The sequence below is a fragment of the Apteryx mantelli genome, chromosome 5 (genome assembly GCF_036417845.1).
Source record: "Apteryx mantelli isolate bAptMan1 chromosome 5, bAptMan1.hap1, whole genome shotgun sequence".
In the NCBI taxonomy this organism is placed as follows: domain Eukaryota; kingdom Metazoa; phylum Chordata; class Aves; order Apterygiformes; family Apterygidae; genus Apteryx; species Apteryx mantelli.
The window spans coordinates 44,475,165-44,487,549 of record NC_089982.1 but is presented as its reverse complement, the minus strand read 5'-3'; the positions used below and the strand labels follow the sequence as shown (position 1 = coordinate 44,487,549).

The window sequence follows — 12,385 nt, the reverse complement described above, 5'->3', positions numbered from 1 at the left end:
CCAGTCTGCTGTGCTTCTTATATCACTTCCATTTTTTAAATTTGTGGTAATAAAAAACTAGGACTGAAAATATATTGAGAGGTATTCTAATAGTGATTGCATTAATGAAAGTATGATTAGTTAACTGTCTGTCTCACAAAACAGTACAATCTGTAGACGTGTGGCACTGTGAAATCATTGCTTCTCTCTGAAAATGAGCAATAATGCAAAAAAATGCAACAAGAATAGTTCTATTATTTCCCTAAGAGGGGAAACACTGGAACCAGAAAAACTGTAGTTTTAGAGTATAAGCTTTTTAATATATCTAAATAATTATTACACACTCTGACTCAACATACTTGCATTAAAAGCAGGTCAACCAGGCTCTTGCAGTTAAGTAAACATAGTGAGTCTAGAAACAATATATTTAAGTTTGCAACACTTGTGTTTTTCTCTATTACAAAAAAATTAAGCTTAATCAGAATTTAAACAGATGGAATCAGTTTTTGTAAATAGAATACAGTTCTGTGTGCAATATACACTTCCTAGAAAGACCTCAAATTTAACATTTTTTTTATCACATCTTTATAAACACACATCTGCTCTCCAAATCTAAAACACATTTAAATTATTATACATCATACAGAAAAACTAGAAAAAAACAAAATGGAAAAGAAAAAATTGAGGAAAAGAAATCACTTTTCAATCAAAAGGATGATGGAAAATAATGACAACTCTTGTTTTCCAAGTTCACATGAACTGGCAAACACCTTTCTACTAATCCATTTCCTCTAGCTTTATTTATAAACAACCTTTTAGAAATGCAGAAAACAGATACTTTACTAACAATCTATTTACAATGTTCATTGTAGTAGAATTTTAAGTTCATTGTTGTTTATGCTATTGCGTCCGTCAGTTAATCTGACATTTTAGTGAGTAAGAACTCAAGGTCTTACGCATGTGGTATGTCGAGTTCTTATTTATTAGTCTGTCCTCTGTACCAAAAAAGTGTGTTTCAAAATCTGTTTATCTTTAATTGTGTCTGTATATTTTAGCAGGGTTGGATTCCTAGCACAGTTTGTTTGTTGGTGGTGGTTTTTTTACCATTGTACTTCCTAGCCTAAGCTTTCTGTCTGTCATTGTTAGTGTGATCTAATTCAGTGCTTAGAAAAACTGGTCTTTTGTAGTAATACTAAACTCAGAAGAATAACATCAAGACTTTTATGGAAACTTTGCTTTACTTTTCAACATTTTTGTCTGCCTGGACCTAAAAACAGAAAACTTACGCAAAACGTGAATCTTTTATATTACTCTTGAAAACAGAGATTGTTAATTTTGAATGCAGTAATCTCAAAATAATCTTTTCATTCCCGCTGAGAGCTTCAAAGTTACAAATTTTTATTAGATGGTTCTGTATTGCATAGTTCTTGTTAGGAAAAATAGTTTGTTTTTGAAATTAATATTTTCAGCAGCTTTGCTCGTGATTGTGATCTGTTCAAGTGTTGTTTTGATGGAATAAAATATTGCTTTAAAACTTTCCATGAGCATAGTATAGTAAGTGTCTGAAGACATTTTCAGGGAAAATGGGTAAAATAAATAGAAGTAGTGATATGCTGAAGAATAGAAACAGTGCTTCTACAATAAGTAATTTCCTTCTTTCATCCTGCTCTTTCTTCTTCAGAAAAGATTTTCCCTTCTGTCTAATTGGCTACAATTATCCAAGTAACAGTATTTGTATTTAGTGGTACATATTAATGTTAACGCTGATTTGTTCAGAAAACTGATGCTGGTATTATTTCAGCTCATGAATGAATGAGACTTTTCACTTACAGTAGCTATAAAATATAAATAAAATTTTCTGGAAATAATGGTTTTGTGAAAAATGCAAGTCATTTTTCTTTTTCTCTTACCTAAAGCTAAACTGCTGTAAGAAGAAAATGTGTAGGATTCCATGTTTCTTCACTGTAGAGGAAGAATTTACTTGCACTTAATACAACATTGTTATAACAAATTAACAAATAGAAAAAGTTCATTATGAACAAATATTTATTAGGTAAGCTTAAAGAAGAAAGATCCATTTTATGGCCCTCTACTCAAAGGTGTACAACCTCTGCATAAGAAAATTAGAAACTACAGATTGTTGGAAGCTGAGAATTTATTTCCACGGAATTGTTAATATATGTTTCTTCTCTCATTTTATGTCCCATACTTTTGTATGGTTGCTTATATAGTTACTGCTCTCAGGCAGTAAATATGTTGATGTAGATGGATCTTTAGTTTGTCCTACTATGTTTTTAAGTCTGTATTTTGGAGACCTCTTTTTCACTACTGCTAGTGTTAGATATGTGCATAAAAAGGTAAGGCTACTAGGAGGAATGTCTTCAAGACCCTACATGCAAAGGTTGGGGTTATGTTATGTTCTTTTTAAAAACAAAGCCAAAAAGGCTTAAAATAAAATGAGGAATCAAGGAGTCTTGTAATGCAGACTTTTATATTGTAAGGTCAGATGGGACTGCTGTGATTTACTCTGGCTTCTGGATGACACAGGCTGGAGATATTGCTGAATTAATCCATATTTGAGCTAGAGCATAATGCCCTTTCTTGATTTAAATTTTACCTCTGAGGGGTAGTCCACCCACACCAACACTAACTATGTTGAGGTTGTAGTGAAAGACTTGTCACTCTGACGGCTAATTTGTAGAGTGGATCAGTATGCCACAATTTTAAATTGCAAGGTTTTTAATTTAACCTTTATTATGAATAAAAGAAAAAGGAAGGTAGTGTTCTATTATATTCAGTTGGTTTTTATAAGTAATACAAAAATACTAATTTTAATGCATTGATATTTTTTTGCAGTTTAACACAGCAGCCAAGCAGCTGATAGAGTTGGATAAGCCCTCAGGTTCTGCTGTAGACTCTGGAGAAGGTACCTCTGGGGCAGCCCACAACAATTCAACCCAAAAGTACACCGATACTAAGAAAAACACCAAAAAACGGCACTCTTTTACCTCCCTAACTATGTCCAACAAGTCTTCGCAGTCTTCTCAGAATCGTCATTCAATGGAAATTAGTCCTCCTGTCCTCATTAGCTCCAGTAACCCAACTGCAGCAGCCCGCATAAGTGAGCTGACAGGACTTTCCTGTAGTGCCCCGTCTCAGGTAATTTACTTGAAATTAAGTATAAATTATGTATGTTTTTTAATAACTATAAATGTTTCTGATTTTGTCAGATTACTTATTCCAAATTATTAATTTTATCTAACTAATATTAACTTATGCTTTCAGAAAACCTGTGTTCCAAGATGAGAGGATTTTAAGTAAAATTCTTTACAAAGCTTCTTATAAAATGATTGCAGATATTTTTGGTCTTGTAAATTTTATTTATTTATTTATTTATTTAACCATTGTTAATTTCTAAAATGTCACAAAGATTGTTGTTAAACTACGGAAACCGGAAACTAGAACAATTTAATTTCTTGGTTGTCTTCTAAATTGAATATAATAGTGAATATAAGTAAACTGCATGCAAGTAAAAGGTAAATTCACCCCGAAAATTGTGTGAATTTCAGAAGCCTACCATATTAATCTGATTTTGATAAGAAGAAACGTTTCTCTGGCTTTATTCTTCAATCTCATGTTTCTTCAAAGCCTTTAGTTACATGTAGCAGTGGTTGGTGAACAATTATCTGTTTCATGTAAAGATTACAGTTTGAGAGTGGAGATAGTAGTGGAGACGAAGTATTGGTGGTGTTTTACATGAACTATTAAATATGTTTTATTTACAGATCTTTGGGATCTGACTGCCATTTATGAGGGGAAGAAAAACTTGCAATTGGTAAAAGTGTGTTTCATATTGCTGATTTAATATTTGTCTTCAAAGCTTCTGAAATACCAGAAAAGTGAGTGTGAGGTCCAATACTGCCTGCATGAGTATCTAGCAGTTATGGTTAGTTAGTTATGGTTATCTAAAGTTATGGTTAGCAGAATGATGATGCTTTTCACCAGAAAGTATACAGCTGTCATGAATAGCTTTTCTAACAAAACTGCTCAAATTGACTTTTTTATCTTTTATTTATTTATTTATTTATTTTTGGACAGGTTCATATTGGTACCACAGGGCTAATTGTGACCCCGCCTCCTAGCAGCCCAGTTACAACAGGGCCTTCATTTACCTTCCCATCAGAAGTTACCTACCAAGCAGCTCTTGGTGTAAGTAGCATTTAAGAAAACTCAGCCTCCACGTTTATTTCGTGTCTCTACAGTCACTTTCCTTTCTGGAGTTCTGATACACTGATTTGAAATGTTGGGTTTGTTATGATTATATATGTGATACAACAGCCTGCATTGAACTATAGCAATAGCATTATTGCCACAAATAATACCTCGTGTCCTGTGATGTGTATCCATTTCCCCAGCTATCCTCTATCCTTTCTGTGTAGTAAACATAAGCATGTTTTCTTCAAGAACAGTGTTTCTTGTCAGTCTGAGTCAGACATTAAGCTGGGGAGGGGTGGGGGGAAACAAGAAAGATCTTGCAAAAAGAACTTGAGACCTCAGCTGCCAGATTTTTTGTCTTACTGAAGTCAATACTAGCAGGATTCTCTGAAATAAGTTTCAAAACTCCGCATTTTACTTCTACTTAAACACGTGGATTTTGGTTGCGTATACCCCTGTGGCAGATACAGCAAATACCTGGCATATCTAGGTGAGGATCTTGGAGATAAAAATGAAAACAGTATTGCAAAGCAGTGTTACTTTCCTTGGACAAAGAAAATGACTTTGTCTTCAAGAAGGGCAGCTTTTCATTCCAAAAGGAACTAAAATCCTTTGTTTTGCTATGATTGTAGTGGACCAACTCTGGAATGTCCTATATCCTACTGCAATTATCAGAGACTGATTTTAGCTCCATTAAAGAGTGTGGACACCAGTATTCATAAACCTCAAGGGAACTTTATAAGCCTTTAGTTTGATCATAGCACTTCTCTAAATTTAATTCTTGATTCAAGTCCAAAAATTGTGTTTCTGATCAGAGCCTATCTTTGTCTTTTTGGGGGGCCGCTTTGAATAATAATAATTTTTAAAAAGTCTTACTCTTTTTTAGGTGTCTAATTATCCTTACAGTTGCTTTAAAACAACTAAAACACAGTGAATAGCCTTGCTGCTGAACTTGTCTGGTTTTGTTTTCAACTTTCAGCTCTTGGATCATTTTACATCTTTGTCTACAAAATTGAAGAGCCTTCTATTATCAACTTTTTGTTCTTTAAGTAAAAGTTTAGGCGTGGCTTGGTCCCAGCTGACAGCTTTCATTTTTGTTTTGATCCTATTTTTTTGAACTCTAAGATATTATTTTCAGTCTTCTAAATTATGCTGTTATTTTCTGAATCATCATCAGTATTTCATTGTCTGTCTTGAAACTCATTCCAGAAGTGGTTACAGTACTCCATGGTCATTTTCAGTAGTGAAAATATTGATAGTATGACCCTTTGACTTTTTTCCTCTTAGGCTGATGTTTATCTCTTGAGAATTTGCCTGTATTCATTTTGCCTGAGCGAAGCATTGCAAGTTTATATTCAGCTCGATGTCCGCTGTGGTCCCACAAATTGTTTTCGTTGGCATTAGTGATGTAGTAGTTGTTCTTATCCAAGTAAATATGTTGCATGTTTTTTGTTCCTCAGATAAATGACCTTGTTACTGACAATTATACACACAGTATGCTTGTGCCCTGCTTTACTGAGTAAGCCAGGTTGCTCTGTAGCAATGCTTTGTCCTTTTATTTTTTACCACTCCTTCAACCTGTGGACCATCTGTGCAATCCTACTGTTAAAGAATGCTAATCTGGAACCAATTAGTAATCTCCTTTTATATATAGATTGGTATTTTCTTGCATGAGAGGTGTACACCTAATACTAGAATCAGCTAGCTGCTTACATACTAATTTGCGTAATCTTTTAGATTTCTTCCTCCTGTTCTTCAAGAAAAGTACCTGTATGCACTGAACAAACAAAATTGGCGTCAATATCATTTTTGCTGTCAAGGAGAATACAAGTCTAGTTAATATATATGCTGCAAATATCTAGCAATAAATTTGATTTGTGGCTGAGGATATTCGGTCTTGGAGAGGAAGGGGTAGGCATGATTCAAAGCATGATTTCAAAGGTTCTGTCAGAAGTTGCTTCCCCCTTCCCCCCCTGCCACCCCATGACTAACATTTTTCTTTGTTATTAAAAATCAGCAGTTCTTTCTTTGATTCCCAACATGGAAAAATACTTTATTTTGGTGTTGGTGCAAAGTTACTAAGCAACCTTGGGTGCTTTAGTTGCATAAGTCTGCTCAGAAAAGATCTCACCATCAGTACCCATGGGAATTAAATTATAGTGCTAAACGCAACATGGAGTGAAACTCCTGGCATATGATTATCCTGTATCCTGTAGAGATACTTCCTCTTTGTGATAACCTGGTTTCTGGTTAAGTTTCCAATTAGGCATATAATTCCCACTGATAATCTGAATTATTCTCTGCCACCCTCTTTGAGCTGCTGTATTCTAAAAGTTGATAACGTTCTGTACATAATGTTCGGTTCCTTCTTGACTTGTAGTCAGCATGGCTAAAATACAAGCTGGCACCACAGCTTACAGTCAGGTGGCTCCCGTGTTCTTTTACTATAGATGATGTTAGATGATGATGTAGTTTGGGGTTGCAGGCTGTGAAGTGTGCTTTTATTTCCCCTTTTCCTCTTGCTTCATAAATTCTTGTTTTAATTTGGGGAATCTGCAAAACAGTTCTGATAGGTCAAGATAGAAAATGATGTTCTTGTTTTTCTGGATTTGCCCTTCTGGAAATATCCTCCCTGATATCCTGAAAATTAATTTTAAGCTACAGAACATTTGTGACTGTACAATATAATATATTGGTAGTAGTTAGCTTGGATCCTTCTGCTTTTGTATTTTTTTTTGCATTTGCAAGTATAAACTGTTGCATTTCTCTAAGCTTCTCTCTTTAGCTTTTCTCTTCATTTCTGAATACTGTGCAAATGACAAGGGAGTCAGGTTGGAACAGAGAGTGTTTAGAGTTTCTCTTAAGCATGAAGAGGTTTTAATTGGATCTTCCTTCTATTACTTATTTTGGGTGTTTATAACACTATTTGATTGATCTTTATGAGGGCAAGCCATTTGATACAACTTTTTCTTCTTCACACCAAACTCAGATTAAGGGAGAAAGCAAGAATTAGAACATGAGCATGATTGCTAGTCAATGAAGAGAAAGATATTTTCCTCTACAGTAAGCCTGAATTTATGCATCTTTGCTACTTTCCCAAATCTGTAAATGAAGAAAAGCTACTGTCTTGTCTTACTCTCTGTAAAAAAGAAGGCTTTTTTATTTTCAAGAAGAGATACTTTGAGGTCTCTTGTTTGGAAAGTAAGTCACTCTAAGACAGTGGAGTTGAATTCCTAGAACTAAGGAGCCTGTGAGTCTGGTATCTGTGTACATGTATAGGATCGTATTTTAGTTGAGTTGTTATTGTTATTTTGGGGAAACAATACAGTCATTCAAGAGATGCCAATTTTATTCAATTTATTTTGTCCATAATAGTCTTTTGTAGATGCTGTTTCATACCAAAAGTTGTATGAGGTAAGTAATTTGCAGCTTCAGGACTGAGGTTGAGACAAGTAAAAAAGCTTTGTCAGATGATCATGTACCCTACCTATTGCTTGTCTTACAGGCAAAATTTAGCTTGCATTCAGAAAACCTGAGATAATTTATCTGAAAGTTTTGTTTTACAGCAGCAAACTAGATCTTTAGCAGCAGCATTAATGAATCTGAATTCTTCTTTTGGGTTTTGAGGTTTGATTCTTTGAGATAGAAGTAGCTATGTACTGAGACAAACTTTACTTGCAGTTGAGGCTTTTGCCTGTGGTAATGTCACTTGCAAGGTTCTCTGGAACTTCACACTTCACCATTGTCCTTAATGGGGGCATTGAGTGGTCTTCTGTTCTTGGCCACTGGCATTTCTGAACTTAGAGGTGCTTAGTATATTTGAAGTTCTTAAAATATAAGTAGCAGATAGCAGGTTGAACAGTTGTTGTGTGAAAATATGCACACACAATTATGTAAGCCTCATTTACTTGAGAGGAAATTCTTGGGTGTAATTTATAAGGCAGTTATCTAATGGAGGAGGTCTAGTTGCCATAGATTCTGCTAAAAAGAATCTTACAGGATATATGCATTTTGCACTGTGATATGGAAAAGAAACAGAGAAGAAAAATGCCACAACAAAGTTAGAGCTCCATTCACAAGTAGTAGAAGAAAAAAATAGAATGTAACAACAGATAACTTACCTTACTTGCATTCTGTCTTTACATTCTCATATGAAGTTAAAAATATTTTGGACAATGTTTGACTCAGTCAAAATGTAGCCATATTGCTATATTTTAAGATTGAATATGTTTAATTTGAAATGGTGTCATAATATGTGCACTTGTTAGCAGAAACAGGCGCTCTGTATTTGGAAGGTTTACATTTACTTACATGTTGAAGGTTTCAGAAATTAAAAATCCATGTTTCTTCTGGTCTTGTTTTCTCTTTGTCATAAAAAAAAAAATACCATGCCTGTATGTTTGCATATATAAGGTAGTCTGAAGTATTAGTAATGAGGCAAAAATGATGACATTTAGGTCTCTTTCATGTGGTTCCAGCTGATTCGATAGTGTTAAGTGAGTCAGGAGGAGGATTAACTGAGAACTAACTGTCTGAGTTGTAACCAACAAAAATTCCAGATAATTTTGGTAGGCAAGAGGAAGCAGCTGAAAGAAGCGATGAGTTCTTGTATCAGAGGCCTCCTCTTCAAAACGTGCATTTATAGTTTAGGAATTTTGTTAAACATGAGCCTTAATTTGTTAGCCCTCGGGGGATGGTGCAAGCCATATATTTTCCCTGGATGTTGTGGGAGGAAAGACGGTTAATTAACGTTGTGGGGCACCCCCCCCCTACGCTGCTGTGCCTTTTGTTATTCTTGGGGGAAGCGAGTTATGGATCTTCAGTTGACTGATATGAGAACGCAGCCTGCATTTGAACTTTAGAAATATATATGAGCTTCTAGAGTATGGGTACAGCTACTAGTTGAAGGTTTTTACATAAATAGATGAAACACAGTTTGACTACTTATTTCAGAGTCTTGCTTAATGTGCTGTTTTATATGCTTGAGAGTACATTTTCTGGCTAAAGTGTAGTTGCAGGAAGTTTGCATTTTCCCCCTTTCAACTGCATTAAATAAAAATACTCTTAAAATTATTTTAATAAACATATTTTATTAAATCATGTGGGCTTTGCATTTTTTTAATATATAAAAGTTGAATACAGGATAAATCAAAACTGGCTTGTGCCCTAGAGGTGGATTTGTTTCTCAGTATCTACAAAAGTGGCTACAGGCCAGACTTCTTGAAAACTTGGCTAAAGCTTTTTGGAACTATTTTATGAAGTTGTAGCAGTGCAGGCTGAGGAGCACTTGTCCTCTGAAGCCTATCAGGTAGTTTGTTTAGATTTCTGAGCACTTGCCAAATCTTTAGAAGTTTAATTGGGCTGCAGCTCACTGCAGGTTTCATTACCATAGTAATAGACACTGGGAGGGGAGCAGAACCTGAACAGAGCAGGTGCCTTTATTCCTGCTAATAAGCTTCTATATATATTATGTGTTCACATGAATAAAATACAGTGTCCACTATTTGCATCTTCAGCGATACTGAAAGCATGAAATCGTGACACCTTGATAACTGTGCATGAATAGGTTTAATTTTAAAGATTTCCACCTGATTGTCTCCTAATGTGGATTTACAGGTTCCACCATGTATAAAGTATCTAGATACCTAAAGAAGGGTTTGAATTTATATTTTAAAGACCAGTTGCCTAAAAGTTAGATGTTTGCATTCAGCTTGTCTTTATCTAAACTGATAGGAAGAGGAGAATAATTTCTTCTGTAAAGCCATTGAAACAGAAATGTTGCTATTTCACTGTAGAATATCAGGATATTTTTAAAACATTGTTTGATGGATAGGGATCTAGAATCTAAAACAAATGTAATGCAATTCTTGTGGATAACTAAGTTATTAGTATCAGAGGACACAATTACATTTCTTCAGCAGGTTATGTCTGCTTGTGTTTGATACAGTTGGCCTCTTTGGTGACAAAGAATTCTTACACATGAGCAGAATATTTTTTTTTTAATAAAATATTCACATTTCACAATTTACCTTGCTACTCATATCATAATTAAGTGTAAGAATTTTGACTGAAACTATATTTACTATTAGAGACAATCAGTTTTCTCTAGATTTTAAGGCTTTAATCATGCAGCTCTTTATCTTGGCAGTGTAAGACTAGTTCAGAGCTGTCTTTTTATTAACACTTTCACCCAAGGCAGTGATGTAATAATCCTGCGGTGTGGAACTAGGACATACTTTGTTGAAAAATCTTTGTTTAGAAAAGCATGGAAGGAAGCGCACAGCTGAGCTGTTTGGGGCAGGGGAATATAACTGAAAGTCATTGTAATTCCGCAGTCATAATATGGTGCTATACATTTATATGCTGATGTATTGGAAGAGCCAGGAAGTACTTAATAACGTTTTGTTAATTTGTATTTTTTCTTATGGGTTTTTTAAATCTTAAGTGAACAGTGGCATTGTTCAGGGTTTTTTCTTTCAGAATTAAAGGATTGCTCTACATCAAAGATGGTGTATGAAACAAATTAATTCTGCTTTACGTTCTGAAATTTTGGTTTTGGTTTGGTTTTTTTGGTAGTCACTTTTTGTGTGTTGTAACTCAAAGAATTATTTTTGGAAAGGGGGAAGGGAAAGTCCTCCTTCTGTGAGAAACTTTTCCCAGGAGTGTCAGTACACAAGGTCCTAAAGAATTGTCTGGGGCTTTATAGAGCCGAAGGTAACAATTGCTCCATTGATTTTCAAAAGGCATGGCAGAATCCTGTAGGCAGAACCCCCATTAAGATGCCCGTAAAGGAACTGTGCCTTTTTACTAAAGTGTTTGTTAAAGATTACCAGTCTTGATAATACTGAATTTCAAAACCTAATGCTTTAAACTAGAAGAATAGGCAAAAATGGTAACAATAGCACAGTGGCTATGGTCTCATATTGTGCTTGCTTTTTTAATCCATACATCAAAGGGAATTTTCCCCCAGAAGGGGTGGTTTGGGTGCACTGCTGCTGAATTGTACATTATGTTTCAGCTTCAGGTTACAAAAACAATCATGTTTTGAAGTACAGTCAGCAGCAGGACGTAAAATCTATCTCCTGGAAAGCTTATGAATTTTTGTCAAGTCCTCTCCTAAAAATGTTATAATTAGAAACAATGCATTTGGTTTCTCCTGTGCTGAGAAATTGCTCGTCATTTGCTTAATTAGCTCCCAAGACTTCAATATTTTAAACTGGAAAAAGAGAAAAACAGACAAGCCTAACTCTCCAGTTGTATCTTACGAATAGGTAATGGAATACTGAATTCAGCTGTTCTTCTCATTTCCTTAGCATATCGTACTTTTTTTGCAGCTGATTCAACTCATCAAACAATATTGATCATCTGTTGCTGTTTTTTGTTCTTATTATGTCAGAATATGAATCCTCCTCTTCCACCGCCACCGCCTCTCTTGTCTGCCGCAATCATTGCATCGGCCTCTTCTGGACCTCCATCTGCAGGTGTAACACAAAGGCCTACATCAGGATCAACTGACCAAATGGCACATTTACGACCACAAAGTCGACCGAGTGTGTAAGTAAAATTGAACCTTGTTGCCAGTCAAAGAAATGGAATGAGATCAATAACAGTGTGTGTACTTATTTCTTGCCAGCTGGCCTATGTTCTGCTAGAATTCCCAGAAAGCCATGCATATAACGAGGAACAAAAGCAACAAAACATACATAAAGGTGATATCCCCAAACAGCCTTCTTGCTGAGGGCTATTTATGGCTTAGGTAAATATAATCAGATGTTGCTGTATATTCAAAGGACTCACTTCAAAAATATAAAGTATTTATCGTGCATAAGATGAATGAATCCTTGAGTTAGGAATGAAGACTGTGTACTTGCAAGCAGCAAGCCCTGGAGTGAATTTATCCAATGTTTTCTATTATGAATGGAATGAAAAGGCTATTCTCGTGTGGAATAGCTTATGCCAAAACACAGCAAACGCTGTATATCATTTAGACTGTTATATTAGCATGTCATTGTCAGGCTGCCTATGCAAGTTGCAAGTGAAATTTGATTGAGGATTCTACAGTTTCATTAATTAGTGGGTGGCAATTTGGAATGAAGGCAGAGAGCTGCTAGTTAGCATTATGTCTTCACGCTTGTAATACAAGCAAATGTGCGTCATCCTTCTGGGTGATAATATTTTGTATATTGACATG

General features: G+C 35.1%; 1 protein-coding gene across 2 annotated transcripts in view; it reads left to right on the top strand.

Moving 5' to 3' along the window:
• SH3RF1 (SH3 domain containing ring finger 1) overlaps nucleotides 1-12,385 on the top strand; it is a 95,686-nt gene that overhangs the window by 62,495 nt on the left and 20,806 nt on the right. For both annotated transcript variants that reach the window (XM_067297895.1, XM_067297894.1), the window contains exons 5-7: nucleotides 2,836-3,138; nucleotides 4,078-4,188; nucleotides 11,591-11,748. In XM_067297895.1, the coding sequence (XP_067153996.1) occupies nucleotides 2,836-3,138; nucleotides 4,078-4,188; nucleotides 11,591-11,748 (572 nt within the window). The remainder of the gene's footprint in view (nucleotides 1-2,835; nucleotides 3,139-4,077; nucleotides 4,189-11,590; nucleotides 11,749-12,385) is intronic.